This window comes from Malaya genurostris, chromosome 1, assembly GCF_030247185.1.
Source record: "Malaya genurostris strain Urasoe2022 chromosome 1, Malgen_1.1, whole genome shotgun sequence".
Lineage (NCBI taxonomy): Eukaryota > Metazoa > Arthropoda > Insecta > Diptera > Culicidae > Malaya > Malaya genurostris.
This window is the reverse complement of record NC_080570.1, coordinates 3943225-3960750: the sequence shown is the minus strand read 5'-3', so window position 1 is coordinate 3960750 and position 17526 is coordinate 3943225. Positions and strand designations below refer to the sequence as shown.

Genomic DNA, 17526 nt, shown 5'->3' with positions numbered 1-17526 from the left:
AATTTTTGAGTTCGACCTATCAATTTGTAAAATTGGATTTTTTTCGATTAAAAACCCAAAAAATCACAGCAGAGGAATTTCCTTAATTTAAAATATCCAATTCCAAACCCGCTTAGAAGGTCCCCATCTGTTCCATTGGGGGGGAAAACTGGAATGCATAACACATTAAAATAGAATCCGAGCAACAATTCAACACACACACCCTCATTATACATAAATTACACCGACGGGGGTGATCGCGATGGGTGGAACGGGCGTCACATCGCTAGCAGCAAAACGAGCGAAGCGCTCAACAGGAAACAAGGCAAGAAAACATCAGAACGTCGGCGACATATCGATGGAATAAATTGCTGTTTTCGGGCCCCGTTGACATAAATTACTGTCATTAATGGTGTGCTTGTTGTTTAAATTGGAACGCAATATTGATTAAATTGATTGGGTGTTTTTTTCTTCTTTTCATTTTTCTACACTCGCCACTTGCGATCCACCGATTCAGAATTGCCCCAAAGGTACGGCAAAAAAAAGGGTGGTACAATCATCATTGCGATGCAATAATTGGCGTCGATTTAAATTTTCAATAACACTTGAATTTAACAGGAAAACCACCGATAAATCATTCGATTGCGGCGGGTGTGTGTGCGTGAGAGTGTGACTTTTTTCACAGGCATTGGGTTCCACGAACGCTTATTGCGGCTAATTTCTTTCATTGATTCGATAAAAATACGAAAATTCTTAAATGGTTATTTTTATTGGAGATTTTCTAGTGTCAAGTGGTTATGTAAAAATGATTTAGAGCACTTACTATTAGTTGAAATGAACTTTACAGAGCTTCACCTAAAAACTAAAATGAAGGCATTATTATTTATATATGCTAGTCGAAAATTAATTATCGCCTATAAATCAGGAACATTAGAGCTTTTTTTTCGTAATGATTGGAAAAAATTGCCTCACTCTGATAGGAACGCTCTATCCCTCTATTCAATCACGCAGAAACTGTCCGCAATGGTCAACCGCCGTCGGTTTCCCCCTCGATAAACAAAACGAAAAAAAAACATAAAAATCACAAAACTGATTCGTTCATTTCCAAGCACGCCACGCACAGACACACACACGATAGAGAGAGAGAAAGAAAAAAAGCTTCAACACACATTAAAATTAAATAATTATTCGCAAAAAAAAGAGACCCTGTAACAGTGTGTACGCCCAGCAAATAAATAAAAGTCACAAGCAATAAATTGAACTTTTTTGGCGTTTCTTTTTCCCGTGCTGATTGCCGTTTTCCTGCCGTCTGCCTGCCCGCCTACTATGCCGTGTTGAATTGCTGCGCCCCTCGGCGTTGTCGTCGTTGTCGCTGTTGGTTGTCGCAGGAGCCGCCACGTGGTTTTTGCAATTGTTTGTTTATTTGGGATTGTTGGTTCGAACAACAGGGCTGTATTTACAAATTGTGCTTCCAGCCAAGGGAAAGCCAAAATGAAATTGTGATATCGTGAAAATTTGCACCTTTTCAAGTGTGATTCCGCCGCTCCGTCGACATTGTGGAAAAAAAATAACTAAACGACCGTCGGTCATCGTCTAGCGGTCAGTCGAGTCGGTTCGTCAGTCAGTCAGCTTAGTCAGTCAGTTACGGTCTTTCAGTTTCCGTTCTCGTTTTCCGCGTACTCATCCTCGTAGTCCTCGCCTTCGCCTCCACCGGTTCCGTCGTCCTCCTCTTCGGCGTACTCGCTCTCGTTTTCCGTTCCGGTCACATCCGGTAGGTAGTCTTTGTGCGGCGGTGATGGCATCACTGGTTCCTGGTACTGTTGGTTTACGATTTTTCAATTTTCGAGAACGGATAGTAAATAGAAGATGCAAACAACAAACAAAAGAAAAAAACTAGCGTTAAAAGTTCCGAACGAGTCGATGCCTCCTGGGGAGGGGAGTGAAACTCACCACTTTCGGAGCTCGCCAGCCGCATCCGGGCAGCGGAAGACCGTCCATCCCCAGTGGACAAGGCGCATCCAATCCGGGTACCCCTTGGTCACCTTTATCACCACGGTCACCCTTTCGGCCACGTTTCCCGATCGGTCCCGGATCACCTTTGCCACCTTTTTCGCCACGTGGTCCCTCCTGACCCGGTATCCCGTCCGTTCCCTGATGACGCACGGATGGCAGGATAAAAGTGTTTACCGATTTCCGAAAGATATGCATGGACAGATGACTGGATGACTGAACGAGGAGGGTATGCAGGCGAGCGGAATGAAAGGACATTGTCGTCATGCCGGGAAATGAAACAAACCGACTCACACACCGTTGGTCAAGCAGGTTGCAGGATGACGGTTCTGTATTATTTTGTACATGGACTTGATGATGTGTTGGAGACTTTGCCGTATTTACAAAGAACTTTCAACTACTGACTAAACATTAAATATTCACTAGAATAGATGACTATAGTATTTATACAATAACTCAGATCTGCCTGGTCGGGATTAGCTTGTAGCTATGTATGTACACTGATTGGTTCGATTGGTTTAAGTACTTGACACTGGGGAGAATGAAAACAAAAAAAATAAAACGCAGCTGGCCTTGATTTTGAATTTCGAGACGACCGACGCTCTTCTGGTTTCGATGGATTTTCAACAGTCAAGGCCAACTCGATTTCGGTTTCGGACAGTTTAAAAACGGCGAAGCGCACTCGAGTCGCGAGCGGGGAATGAGAGCTAAACTGGGCACGCCAGAATATGCAACGAAATTGAAAAATGTTTTTTTTAATGTTCGGAAAGTGAGGATTGTGCTTTTTCCATAGACTGACTGACGGGCGAGCAACGCAATGGCAGAGTTGTATGAGTAGTAAGTAGTGCGGGAAGGATACAAGATTCAAAAATCTGGTTTATCGCAAACCGTGCTTAGACACGAGAGGATATTTACAGGCAGTCCGGGATCACCTCTTTCTCCTTTGATGCCGGTTTCGCCCTGGGCGCCCTTCATACCGTCCAGTCCGGGGGGTCCCTGTACGAAAATGGGGGGAAAAATGATACTCGAATCAGCTTTGCGTTTCCATTTTTACTTTTACGCAGCAAGCGTTAGGCCTTTCGTTAGCGTTCTTGTATTACGTCGTTAAGCGTCGCTGGTATTTTAGAGTTGCAGTTAGCTGAATGATTAGTAGCGTTCCGGATGTTCGAAATCAGGTTGTTAGTTGTTCCTAAGCAGGCTCGTTAGTGTTAAAAGCTCTATGATTGGTTTGTTTCTTTTTTAAATAGCATGCATTATCATAGCACGTTTGGTTTTCTAATTACTACTAATTAATTCTAATTACTTCGTTCCTTTATTAACTTCTTTTGTCAAATCCATACTCGAACATGCAACTTATAATTAAAAACAAAAATGGTTATGTGATATCCGTTTATGGTTAAGGATGGAGATGTCAAAACTATGTACATTTTTTACAAGACGGAAAAGGCTATTTTTAGTTTTAGCATCTCAAAAAAAGTCTATATGCAACATTTAAGCTAATGTACCTAACTGTACCTTAGAGTACTTGGAATTTCGGAAATCGATTTTTTTCGTGCCGAAAGTCTTAAAATTGCATAAAACGTCGAGATTTAGTGTCACCACGAAAAATATTTTTTTTTCGAAAAAATCGTCTTCTGAAACTTCGAGAAATTTTGAGATATCCGAAATCGAACATTTTTTTTAAATGACAGAAGTCTCGGAATTCTCTGAAACGTCTAGGTTGTGTCAAATAGAAAAAAAATTTTTTGAAAAATCGACTTACTGGAACTCCGTAAAATTTAGAGATTTCCGAAATCGAAAATTTTGTTTATGCCAGAAGTCTTAGAATTGCCAGAAACGTCTAGGTTAAGTGTCCTGGCGAAAAAACAATTTTTTTTTGGGAAAATAGACTTACTGGAATTCCGTAATATTTTGAGATTTCCGAAATCCTGAATCATTTTTTAAGGCTACTTTACTCTTGATTCGATTCTAACACATTTTTAAAACTAAAACGTGACCATTCTGAGACTATTTTATGATCAGTTTTAAATGATTTTGAAGAAATCTCCAGACAAATTTTCAACAAACTTCAACAGTCTAGAAATAATTTTGAAGTATAGTTTGATATGATTTTGTGACTATTTGAGGATGAGTTTTAAACGGCCATTCTGAAACAATTTCAAGACAAATTTGAGCTTATTTTGATTTTGATTTCAAAATTTTACAAAATTAAAACTATTTTTGCCTTTCTCAGGGAAGGCTATGCATTCGATGTGAAAACCGACTTTACAACCGAGATCCGGAGGACCGGATGTCATATACCATTCGACTCAGTTCGTCGAGATCACAAAATGGCTGTATGTATGTGACAGATAATGACACTCGATTTTCTCAGAGATGGCAGAACCGATTTTTACAAACTCAGATTCAAATGTTTTTATGGTCCGATAGCTCACAATTGAATTTTATTTTTATTTATTCCGAATTACAAGGCAATACGTGCAAATCTATGAGAAAATGCGCACTCAATTTTCTCGGAAATTTCTCAACCGATTTTTACAAACTAAGATGCAAATGAAAGGTCTTGAAATTCTTTAAAAAGTACCCGAAATATTGATCCAGATACGACTTTCGATTCCGGTATTACAGTGCGATAAGTGAAAAATGTTAAATTTCATGAGTGAAAACAAGTGTTGGCGAAACGAGGTGCAAATTTTTATAAAATTAACTGGTAAATTCATCTAGTTGGCTAAACTTATTAGTTAGTAGATATATAAATCTTCTTTGGGACTACTAGTTCCCAGTTTCCGCTTCCGAAGGCACCGGTAATAGTTAAGAAAAGCTCCAAAAAACCGGAACTCACTTCGATTTCTCAGCAAAGGTTCAACCGATTTTCACAAGCCATGATTCATATTAAAGCTCTCAGAAGTCTTAAAAGATACTGTGCAATTTAATCCAGATCCTTTATTATAGGGCGATGGGTGTCAAAACTTTCAAACTGTCATAAAAAAATTATGCAAAACCGGTACGCATTGGTGAGTACTGATACGGAAAAAGAAAACACCACCGCCTAGCACACAGCGTGCTTTGTTCAGTTCTCTATAGCGTGCAGAGTTACCACATTAAAATCTATAGCTTCCAGCGGGTGCTCGAACGATTTAAAAAAGCTATATTGAATATTGAGTTAAAATCTATATTCACTTGACATAACTGTTTACAAATTGAAAAGTTTATAGTAGTTTACCACCCAAAGTAAGTTTTTGATTTTATTGAAGTTTGAGAAAACGTTCTAACGTACTTTTTCAACACTACTACGTGACCATGCTGAGACTATTTTCCGATAAATTTTAAATGATTTTGAGAAATCTCCCGACAAATTTTAAACTAATTTCAACAGTCTAGAAATAATTTTTAAGTAAGGTTTGATATAATTTTGTGACTATTTGAAGATGAGTTTTGAATGGTTTTAAAGCATTTTCTTTGCCATCCTGAAACAATTTCAAGACAAATTTGAGGTAATTTGGAAAAATTTTGATTTCAAAATTTTACAAAATTCAAACTATTTTTTTAAACAAAATTTCGATACCACTATTTTCAGGTAACTTTGAAACTATTTTTCAAATATCTTTCTTTCCATTTGGTTCATAAACCACGCAAGCTTTTCAAATTCAAGTTTTGATTCTGAGACTGTTTTGAGACGATTTTGGAACATTTTATAACACTTCGTGACCGTTCTGAATCAATTCTAGGACAAATTTAGTATTACTTTAAAATATTTTTGGACATATTTTATGCAACTGTTTGTGGTCTTGAGACTATATTAAACGAATGTTGATATGATATTGAAAAAAATAATTCGAGGCAAATCCGACTAATTTTGAGAAAAGTTATAAATTATTTTGAGAAATTTCGAAGCGATTTAGAGAAAAAAAATTCTATTAATTTGTTTAGATTTTTTAAATATAAAATTTGTCAACATCATCCCAATTTCGGTTTTGAAATAATCACGAAGTTGTTTTAAAGTCCTCTCAAAATAGTCGTATAGTCACAAAATCACATCAAAATTTATTTCAAAATTGTCTCAAGACTGTTTCAAACAAATTTTTAAGCGAGACTGTTCACGACGGCACCGCTCAATATTTTCGGATATGGATTAACCGATATCAATAATTTTAGGCTCGTTCGAGACTAAAATTGGACTGTGGGTCGATTTCGAAGATCATATGGCTAACATTTCAAGCTACGAATATATTTTGACAAATAACGAAATCGATAATTTTTTTTTGTATCCGCATAATTATTTCAGATCACCAGAGGGCTAATATTTTGGGGTCATTCCAAATTTTTTTGCCGAATGTCAGAATTGCATGAAACGTCTAGGTCTAGTGTTATCTTGAATTTTTTTAAGCCGACTCTGGGACATAGAAAACTTGAGATTTCCAAAATCGAATAATTTTTCTTTCTTGATGCCAAATATCTTAGAATTTCATGAAACATGAAACGTCGAGATTTATCTAAAAAAAAATGTTTTGAAAAAAATCGACTCTCTGGGACTTTGAAAATTACGAAATTGATTTTTTTGTTGATGCCAAATGTCTAAAAAATCTAATATAAAAGTGGATTGAGAATAGCTTTTTTTTAATGCCATTTCGCCGAAAGCCAATTCGTCGAAAGCCGTTCTAGTGACAAGTTGTCTGGTCAAAGTGAGTTTCACTTAAAGCCATTTTGTCGAATATCCATTGAATGTCCATTCTTCAAAATTTGTTCTCGAAGATTGAGAGTTACCCCTCAATTACATCTAATATAATATAATAAAGCGCCTTTATTTATGATCTAGGATTGAAAAACCCGCCATTATCGTTTCATCAATTTGGAAAACTCGGAAATCCGAAATGGTTAATTGGTAGCAATTCTACTTATTGATTCGGTTTCCATGCTCCATTCTCTAGTATTCCCTTGAATTCAGTTATACACTAGAGAAAAAAATTTGCACCGATTTTCTGTTTGTACGCGTCCGACGTCGCCTGCTAAGACTGCGTACGGCGCCAGTTTCAATTTTGTCCGACCAAAGATCAATTGAAAATCAAATTAAATTCAATCTTTCCCTCCGTCCTTCGCATCCCTCCTGCCGTGGACCCACCTTCGCTTACGCTTTTTTGTTGACTTCGTAGAGCCCCCACTACCCCAGTCTTCACCAGTGTCGCTATTATTTCGTCGTGCATCGTGTGCACTCTAATGTAAGATTCTATCGAAACCCCATCCAGTGCACCCGCCGTTGCCCGTGGATGGTGGTGGGAGTATTTTCGCCATAAAATAAGTGAAAATTTGCATGCCAAGGGGTGGAAGGGCGAATGTGTGCTCTCTCGAACAGTAATAATAGTACTTTTTCCAGATTCTCAAAACGCTTCCGTGTGATTTATTCTCCAGAGGCACGGCACGACTGACTCTGGTGGAATGGAAAGTCAACGCCTGCTCAGCACACGGATGCTAGCTAGTAGTAGTAGTCTTTTGTACAAACCATCCATCCATCGTTAGACCCCTCCTCCGTCGTTGGTTGTGCTGCGGAGCGATTTTTTCTTCGATCACTTGTCGTGTGTGTGTGTGCGTTCATGCACTCGATTGGATGAAAGGGGGTACGGGGTCAAATGGGATACAATAAATCTGTAACAACGCAGCAATGCTTGTCGGTGTGGTTTACCGATTACTGCTGGACTGAATTTATGATAGTTCGCTACTGGTTTTTCACTGACTCTGTTGCCTAGGTCGTTTTCCAAGAAGAGAGGATGCTTTTTGCTACGATTTCACAGTTTCATCCACATAAATTTTCATGCTTTTAGATTGTAATCAAGCGTTTGATTATTCGATAGAAACATCCAATTCTAAGTTGGTTTAAAATCCTTTCCATTAACCGTAACTCTCTAAGCTCTGGACTAACAAGCATCCATTCCAGTGATTCTGAATGGATACAATTCCTTTCACCACAGCGAACAAGCATGAAGGCTAATGAAGCTACTTCCAGTTTAGCGATGGAAGTGTCACAGTAGAAGCTTCACTGTGCTCAGAAATCCAATTCCACAAGCAATCAAAGCGAGTGCACTTCACTTTCGAATAACGCAAACCGTTTAATCTTCCCACATTTTATGGAACTTTTGGCTTCACCAAAGCACAGATTCTCCGACAGAGAAACCACCGGAGAAGACGAAGAAGAGTGCCGCGGTGAATGGTTTATCCAGCCCGCAAACCCGCTAGCCCGACTCGCCTACTCTGTTTTTTTCTAGACGATCTTATTCTTCGTTGGCATCGTTTTGCTTCAATTCGTTTCGAGACTACTTTTTTATTACAGTTTACCCCAATTCTCTTCGAAAAAGTACATTATCGAACTTTGGTCGGAAATTTACAGACTAGATTTTTTTTTTCGCTCGAAACAGTGTAAGAAACAACGAGTCACCCTTCCCCGCCAAATGAGGAAAACTGTGGAAACAGCGTCCCGATCGCTTTCCGAATGGCGGCGGTGAGGACACCAACCGACCGATGCTCCGCCGTTCTGAACCCCGGACCGTTAGTCGGAAGCATCATCATTTCGCTAACTCATTTAATTGAAATTATATAATTAATGAAATGAAATGGAATTTTAAAATCGGGCTTCTTGCAGCAGCTGGCGGCCGCCGCCGGGATCGGGACGAGGCTCCCTTTGCCTTGCCTCGTAACAATTATTGTGATGTTCTTCTTTTGATGCCGTACTTCGAAAAAGTTTGAAAACTATGCTGGAAATTTGCATTTCATTGCGTTAATTTGTCGTTTAATTTTATTGTTGGTTGGAAGTGATTTTTTTAAATGTTTTTATTCAGAGTCTAAATTTAAGTTTCGGAGATTTAGTGATTCATTTTCCGCATATCATTTCGCCACTTTCTCTGAGTGTTGGAAAATGATAAAAGCACTCATCGGTGTGCTTTTTTGAGTAAGTGAAGAAGATGAAAGATGAGAACGAGTGTCATAAAAAACTTTGTCCGGAGAACTAAATAAAATTTTAAACGAAGACTAATTGGAGAATTACGCCATTCGGAGCTGTTGAAGAATCATATTAGGAGACTTGGTGATTTGTTCTTTCTCTAAGTACTACACGGAATGAGAAGTCCCTGACCTAACAAAGAAAAAGTAGATTTTTTATCTTGAGAACTTTGTTATTCTTCAGTATAATCTCCATCTAGAGCGATACACTTGACCTATCGGTCCTCCAACATTTTTGATGCCCTTTGAGAACAGAAAAAAATTGTCAAGGTCTTCAAAATAGGCTTCCGTTTCTGCAATGACCTCAGCATTCGACGAAAATTTCTTTCCATGGAGTAACCTTTTCAGGTGTGAAAAAAGATAATAGTCGCTGAGGGCCAGATCTGGAGAATACGGCGGGTGGTGGACCAATCCGTACTGCAAATCATTTAATTTCACTGTTGCTGTATTATCAGGACATGAAATTCGTATTTTTCCATAGCTTGAAGAAAACTAGAACTAGTCTGATACGATCAGCTGTTATTCAAACACTCGTGGATAGATTGTCATGAAATTTGGCATTGGACCATCTAGAAGCTCGGAACATTTCATTCCATGTAGTACCTTCCTAGGTCAGTAAATCAAAGCATTCATTCATCAACTAACTGAATAACTTTTTTTTTTGTTTGTTGGATCCCGTCTAGGGCTCCACTCTGTAAAAGCGGCCCTGCTTTGAGTAAAAAGGTATTCAACAAAACAGTTTTTAGCGAAACTGTATTGAAAAAAAAAAAAGATTTTCGACAAAACTACTTTTGGCGAAACGGTTTTACACGTTTTACCTATTTTTATATATATAAAAAATAGGTATAGAATTCGCTCAAACTTTCGAAAAATTTTCCGAGGCCCGGAGGGCCGAATGTCATATACCAATCGATTCAGCTCGACGAACTGAACAAATGTCTATGTGTGTGTGTGTGTGTGTATGTGTGTGTGTGTCTGTATGTGTGTTGTCAACTAAGAGGTCGAGATCTCAGAGATGGCTGGACCGATTTTCATCAAACTAGTCGCAAATGAAACGTCTACCCGTCACCCAAAACGCTATTGAATGGTTTTGAGATCGGATGTTTACTTTTTGAGTTATACAAAGTTTTATGTCAAAATTTTCAGTTTTTTGACAGTATCTGTCACAATTGACCTTGAAAACAGAATATGTTTTCAGACTTAGATTCCGCACGGTAATACCTATCCAACAAGCCATAGATTGTTAAAATCCGTCCATTTTTAACGGAGATATCGAAATTTTTCTGTAAGCGACCCCCTATTCCAGCAGTAGGAGTTTTGAGCGCTGTATGACAAAGAAATGCTTGGGAGCAACGGAAAACACGATTTTTTATACTGTTACATACAATTGTTTCTAAGAACCAAAAGGATTGTGTACAGCATTCTTTTTCATGACATTTAGCCTCGGACCGATTTTGGCACGGCTCGTTTTTGGCAACATAATCGTTCGAATATGACATATATAAACCAGATGATGGCAGAATTTTTTTTAATTATTTTGTTTTAAACTACTTACAGCAATAAATGCTGGAACAACATAACATCCATATACCATTCGAATCAGTTCGTCGAGATCAGCAAATGCGTGTGTGACAAATAACTTCAATTAATTTTCTCGGAAAATTTCTTTTCTACAAATTCAGATTCATACGAAAAGTCGTATGCTCCCAAACAAAGTTCCTGCATTATGTTTGGTTCCGACCTCTGGTTTCGGAACTACAGGATGATATGTGAAACGAAATCAAAATTGTGTAACTCATTTTTCTTGAAGATGGCTGAACCGATCTAAGATGCAAATGAAATCTAAGAATCATCTAAGATTCAAATGAAAAGTTTCAAAGTTCTATAAAACATCTTGCTTTTCAGTCAGATCCAACTTCCGGTTTCGGGGATTGTATAAAAATGCCTATTCCACATAATTTAATCAGGTTTATCGGGTTAGCAGATTTGGATAGTCGATAAAAAAATTAACTTTTTTCAGTTTTAGTGGTATTCAGTTGTCGATCAGAAGGCACCTAAAAATTTAATTCGTGCTATGATCTCTCAAAGATGTCTTAACTGATTTTCAAATGTTTTGAAACAAATGTAAAGTGTACAGCTACTCAGGTGAATTTATCTGACTTCGGCCATACCGCTTTTAGAATTCCGGTTCCAGTATAAAATCGTTTCTCAAAGCTCAATCGTTTTCTCAAAAAAAGCCTAATCAAATTTCAGAAACAAAAATTTTAATTAAAACAAACTTATATACAAAAATTAATTATTTTATCCAATTATGACTTCCGGTTCTCGAATTACATGATGATGAATTTTTAAAATTCAAACCGATATAGAAGATGACAATCCCGAAAAGCTTCAAAGTTGAACTCAAAACTGTTGTAATTTATTCGTCATATGGCCATACGAATCGGTTTGGGTTATGCTGGTTCCTGAATACCGGCTCTGGAAGTACCTTAAATTACCGTAAACTCTAGAGTGGAACTTACATATCATGGCATGTTTAATCGATTATCACACTTCTAGATTCAAATTCGATCCGATTTGCAGTTTCGACATTACAGAGTAATGAGTGATTAAAATCTCAAATTGTCGCTTAAAACGAGGGTCATTAAAATAATGTCATGAAAACTTAAACACCGAAGAATATTCATGCAAAAAACACATGCGGATTGATAAAAATAGGTATCATCTCACTGCTAGGTGGATTAAACACGTTTTTTTCCACTAAACTGGCTTGATTAGTTAGATTAGATATGGATGTTTTTTTTTGGAAAAGGTCTCAGAAAAACTTAATAAAATCCACATTCGAAACATTGCCTTTCACCATTTAAGTTAGCATCTCATATACATCAAACAATGAATTTCAAGTGTCGCTCGTCGCTGTGTTAGTGTCTTTTCGGTGCCCATGAGTTGCGGCACAGATTCAAGAAGAGAAGGAATTACTCTGCTCAGCTATGAGATTCGTTGTTCTCGTTAATCACGTTTGGCTCTGTGAGAACTTGTATGCATACGCTCCGGGAGAGGCTTCAGTGGCTTATGCTTATGGCAGTTGAAAATAAATTGCTGTCTCAGTTGCAACGTCGCAGCGGTTTTATTGGTGAAATTATTGACAAATTTGTTCGACGCGCCGAATGCTTCTATTGTATCGATAATACGAAATAAGTTTCATAAAAACTTCCCATCCAAAAGTATATCGTTATTTTGTCGTATGTAAAAAACACAAGCGAATATGCATTCCTCAATCTTCAGGTTTCATTTAAATCTGGTACATCTGATATCATGCCACATAATCAATGCACAACCCGTAAACTTTGTCACGATACACCACCGCACAGTGGTCTGCAACGAGAAATTAGCGTGACAAAAATATTGTCATTATTAAATATTAGTTTTTACTAGTTGGTATTTTCACAAAAGTTGTTTGTAATCAAATGACGCTCCTTTTGATGAAAAAAGTTACTAGGGCGGTCCTTATTTATATTGAACTCTAAAATCTAACTTTCTTAATTGAACTCAAAAACGATTTTATTGTACAATAAAGTTGCATTTAAAATTTTATTGTGAGCAACTTTGCTAAAAACAGCATTGCATAGCTCTTAAACTCCTTAACGTATCAACATACTTCCTTTAACAAAATAATAATATCAAATTTGCCCCACAAGTGTTCCATACATTGTCCTTTCGAGAAATGAGACATACAAACACTACAGCCGAAACTGCAGAACAGTTTTAATCAATTTATTACCAGTACAGTACAGCAAAATTGTGCGCAATAATTAGTTAAACAACTCTTCTGAAGACAGCTTTTCCATAGAACGTTTTACAAAAAAGTTATAACAAAACAAGTGATTTCTCAGGAGCCACCCTACCTTTTGCTCGGGAAAATTTATGTAACTCGATCAAATGGAAAGTTAGAGAGGTGCTTTTTTTAGCAAAGTTGTTCAAAATAGAATTTTCTGTAGCTTTTTTTTTTTTGTTTCGATTATAGAGGTTTTAACCTTAAGGTCATTCGCCTCTTCGGGCCAGAAAAACTTTCTGACCCTATGTGCGGGGTTGGGAATCGAACCCAGGTGGGCTGCGTGAAAGGCATCGACTTACCCATTACGCTACACCCGTCCCCGTTCTGTAGCTTTATTGTGCAATGAAATCGTTTTTGAGTTCAATTAAGAAAGTTAGATTTTAGATTTTAATCTAAATAAGGACCACCCTAGTAACTTTTTTCATAAAAAGAAGCGCCATTTGATTACAAACAACTTTTGTGATGACACCAACTAATAAAAACTATTATTTAATAGTGAAAATATTTTTGTCACGCTAATTTCCCATTTCGGACCATAGTGCACTGTATTTAACGACTTTCGACCAATTGACTTTCGGAGGATCCGCATTTTTGATGAATAATTTTTTTTTGTTTCCCGCAAAAAGGCTTGCAAAGAATTGACTCCCAGCAAAATGATTTTCGGCAAAATAATCTTCAACAAAATGGATCTCGATAGAACAGGACTTTCCGGGGAATGACATCCGATTAACTAGCTTTCGGCGAAACGGTCGAAGGTCTATGAACGAATTGGTTTTCAACGAAATAATTTCCGGTAAAATAAACCTAAACGAAATAATCGTTTTCCGTTTTTTTTTGTGAACACGAGTTTTGACAGTTTTTGATAAATAGTTTTTAAGAAAAATATTTTATGATGGATTGATTTTCGGAAAAACGGCCTTCGGAGAGAAGTGGTTTTCAGCAAAACAAATATCAACGGATTTATCATTGACAAATGTCTTCCGGGAAAACGGGTTTTCGGCGGATCGGTTCTCAAGGAAAGTGGTGTTCGATAAAATGTCCTGCGACGAAACGGCTTTCAGCTAAATAACTATTCGGAAAATGGGGCTACCCTGTTTGGCATAAGGTCGTTCAGCATAACGCATAAAGCCATTTGACATAATGGTTATTTGACAAATGGCTATTGGGCATAATGATCATTTGGCATAACAGTCATTTGGCCTAAAATTCACAAATCTTTGGTACTGTGATGGTCGTTTGGCATAACAGATGAACATGCTACTTAATACAATTCGGTCAAGTTTACTGCTTTTTTGAAAGGTCTAAAGCGGTTAAGCCGCATCTTTTTTGATGACCTGCTGTCCGACCTCGCTGCCGCTCGCTCGGACTTAACTGAGGGATAGTCCTCACCCTTTTCACCTTATACCATCAAAATATTTGAATTGAATATGAAATTCACACATTTCGTTCGAGTTTTCCTTGCAAAACATCACTCGATCGAAACACAAACGAAATTTCACATTAGATTAAAATATTGCAAGTCCAGTAATTATTAAAAATTTGTTTTGCGCAAAACGGCTTGCGAAGAATTAACTCCCAGCGAAATAAACTTCAACAAAATGGTTCTCGTTAAAACAGGACTTTCGACGAAATTGCTTTCGGCGAAACGGTTGATGATCTCTAAATTGGCTTTCAAACGAAAAGATTTCCGACAAAATAAGCCTTAACGAAATGACTTCCGACGATTACGTTTTCAGTGGGAAGGACTTTTGACAGTTTTTGATTAACAGGCATTCGGGAAAAACGAATTTTTGATGAATTGGTTTTCAGATAAATGGCTACGGAAGAAGTGGCATTCAGCAAAAAAATGTCCGAAAACCATTTCGCCGAAAGCCATTTCGCCGAAAGTTATTTTGCCGAATAAGCCATTTCGTCGAAAGTGTCTTTTCGACGAAAGGATCATTTCGCCGAAAGGGTAATTTCGTCGTAAGGGTCATGTCGAATACATCATATTATTTTTTTTGTGTTATTATGTCTCCTGGATACTTGATGTGGCTCAGCCACATAACCGAAGCCAAGTCGCCACCATCGCAAGCGGCGGCCTCTCGCATACAAATCTGTAACCACCTCGTGTGTCCAATCTACCCAAAGCAAGGTTTCCTTGCTTCAGTTAGGTCCGAACGAGTGGTAACGAGGTCAAGCAGCACACGAATCAAAACGATGCGGCGAAGCCGCATTATACTTTTTCATTTTCATTCAGTAAACGGAAAATAAACTGGTAGATACACCTACGCAAATGCTTTGATGCTTAGCAGCTAATAAAGTCAGCAAATTTTCTTGAGAACTTCGTTCTGAGGTTCATGAATCAATCTTTATTCAAGAAGTACAATTGTAGGTCAACAAAACGGACGTCAACGCTATCATCTTTCATCAGACTTTTTTAAAATCAATTCAAATTACGATTAGCATTTGCAGGATTCGGCGAAGTGGCTCATTCGACGAAATGACCTTTTCGGCGAAATGGCATTCGGCGGAACGGCTTTCAGCAAAATAACGAAGCTAAGTTTTAGACGAAACAGCTGACCCGAAGCATTGACTTTAATTGTACTCTCGAGAATTTCGAGCTTTTGAGAAAATAGATTTTTCCAATTGGCTTTCGGTGAAACGGTTTCAGATAATTCGGTTTTTGGCGTAGCGGCTTCGATAAAAGTGTGTGTCAAAAAAGTTTTCGACAAAATTGCTTTTGTTAAAACGATTTTTGAAATGCACAACAACTTTGAGAAATTGACTTTTGATGAAATCGATTTTGAAGATTTGGTTTTCGGGCTGAAGGGCTTTCGGTGACCACTTTCTTTTTATTAGGCTTTCAACGAAACAATTTTCATTGCCGTTTCAACCTTCCGAGTGAACGGACGTGCTTTGTGTTTACTGCGAAAGCGTTGAAAACCAGTGCCGTGTGTGATAAAGTGACCGGACGATCAAAACTAGATCGCTATTGTGTAATAGACAATAGTGCTTTTTCCTGTGAGAGGTTTTATGCACATTATATACTGAAGCAGTGTATTGTTGTGAGCGGACGATCGAAACAGTACCGTTAGCCGGTGATTGTTCGATCGATCAAAACAGGCCCAGCGGTGTACGTGATATCACTGTGCGGATTAAAAAAGAGTGTGCTTTTTCCTCTCGGAGGTTTTTTGCACACCATCGCAGCGGCGATACGCCGATCGACGAGGGCTAGGCCTTGGTGGCCCCCGTTGGATTTAAGTTAAGTATCATTATTTAGTTTTTTTTCCTTCCTGCATTCGACTGTTCTATTTCTTCCCGATTCACTTAATTCGTGCGGAGGTAGCTCCGCAACATGTCTAGTCTAAATTCTGACCCCCCCGTTCCCGATGATCAAATGGAGACTTCCCTTGACTATAAAAAGTCTCGCATAAAGAGCTATTCGGATGGGCTCGCACTACCGGCCGGTCCTTATGCGGTCTATTTCCGGACCAAATCGAAAGAAAAAAAATTAAATATTTTAAAAATATCGCGGGACCTGTCCTCGCGATACAATACTATAAAAAGTTTTGATAAGATACGTCCAGACAAGCTCAGGGTCCTGTTTACCAGTTCAAAACAGGCTAATGAGCTCGTTCAAAATGATCCTTTTACGCGGGAGTACCGCGTCTACGTGCCAACTCGCGAAGTAGAAATCGACGGTGTGGTCACCGATTCGAGTTTGACTTGCGAGGACGTTCTTAAGTACGGGGCGGGTTGTTTTAAAGACCCCTCACTTAAGAATGTCAAGATACTGGATTGCAAGCGATTGCATTCAGTATCGATCGCCGGGGATGGAACAAAGTCCTATCCCCAATCAGACTCTTATCGTGTGACCTTCGCCGGTTCTGCTTTGCCCAACTACATCCTCTTGGACCGGGTTCGTTTGCCTGTTCGCCTATTCGTACCCCGAGTAATGAACTGTACTAATTGCAAAAAACTGGGGCATACAGCTACCCATTGCAGCAATAAGCCACGTTGTGCTAACTGTGGGGAAGCTCATGCGGACGGCTCTTGCGGTAAGGATGCTGAAAAGTGTCTCTACTGTAAGGAGGGTCCGCATGACCTCTCTGATTGTCCCGCTTACAAACTGCGAGGTGATCGAATGAAGCGTTCCCTAAAGGAGCACTCCAAGCGTTCTTTCGCAGAGATGCTTAAAAGTGCCACCCCTCCTAAACAGACAACGAACCCATATGCCTGCTTGTCAACTGACGAGAGCGATTCTGACGACCCTTTGGAAGGTCCATCTTCGGCGGTCCCTCATAGCTGTAGGAAAAGAATAAATAAATCCTCTCATAAGCTACCTAGTAAGGGTTCGAAGGTGTCTTCCGAAGGGCTTCGAAAAGTTACAGCTAACGGGAATCGGGACACAACACCGAAGCAAAAAGCTCCTGGTCTCGGAAAACTCAATTCCGAGATGGAATTCCCACGACTTCCCGGGACTACAAAATCCCCAAGCGTCCCAGAAAATCTACCAGAGAACCAACTAGGTGCTGGACTTATCAAGTTCTCTGATGTTGTGGACTGGATTTTTACAACTTTCAATATTTCAGACCCTCTTAGAAGCATTTTAATTGCTTTCATGCCAACAGTAAAAACATATTTGAAGCAGTTGACTGCAAATTGGCCCCTTCTCTCAGCGATTGTATCCTTCGATGGCTAAATCATCCACCGAGGTCACGGATCTAATCACT

At 38.7% G+C, this 17526-nt stretch overlaps 1 protein-coding gene across 10 annotated transcripts in view; it reads right to left on the bottom strand.

The window, feature by feature from the left end:
* Positions 1 to 729: 729 nt before the first annotated feature.
* The window catches only part of LOC131430090 (collagen alpha chain CG42342), a 252292-nt gene continuing 235495 nt past the window's right edge, over positions 730 to 17526 (bottom strand). For all 10 annotated transcript variants that reach the window (XM_058594798.1, XM_058594781.1, XM_058594752.1 and 7 more), the window contains 3 exons: positions 2905 to 2985; positions 1930 to 2130; positions 730 to 1796 (listed from right to left, as the gene is read on the bottom strand). In XM_058594798.1, coding sequence (XP_058450781.1) covers positions 1632 to 1796; positions 1930 to 2130; positions 2905 to 2985 — 447 coding nt within the window. In that variant the 3' untranslated portion in view covers positions 730 to 1631. The remainder of the gene's footprint in view (positions 1797 to 1929; positions 2131 to 2904; positions 2986 to 17526) is intronic.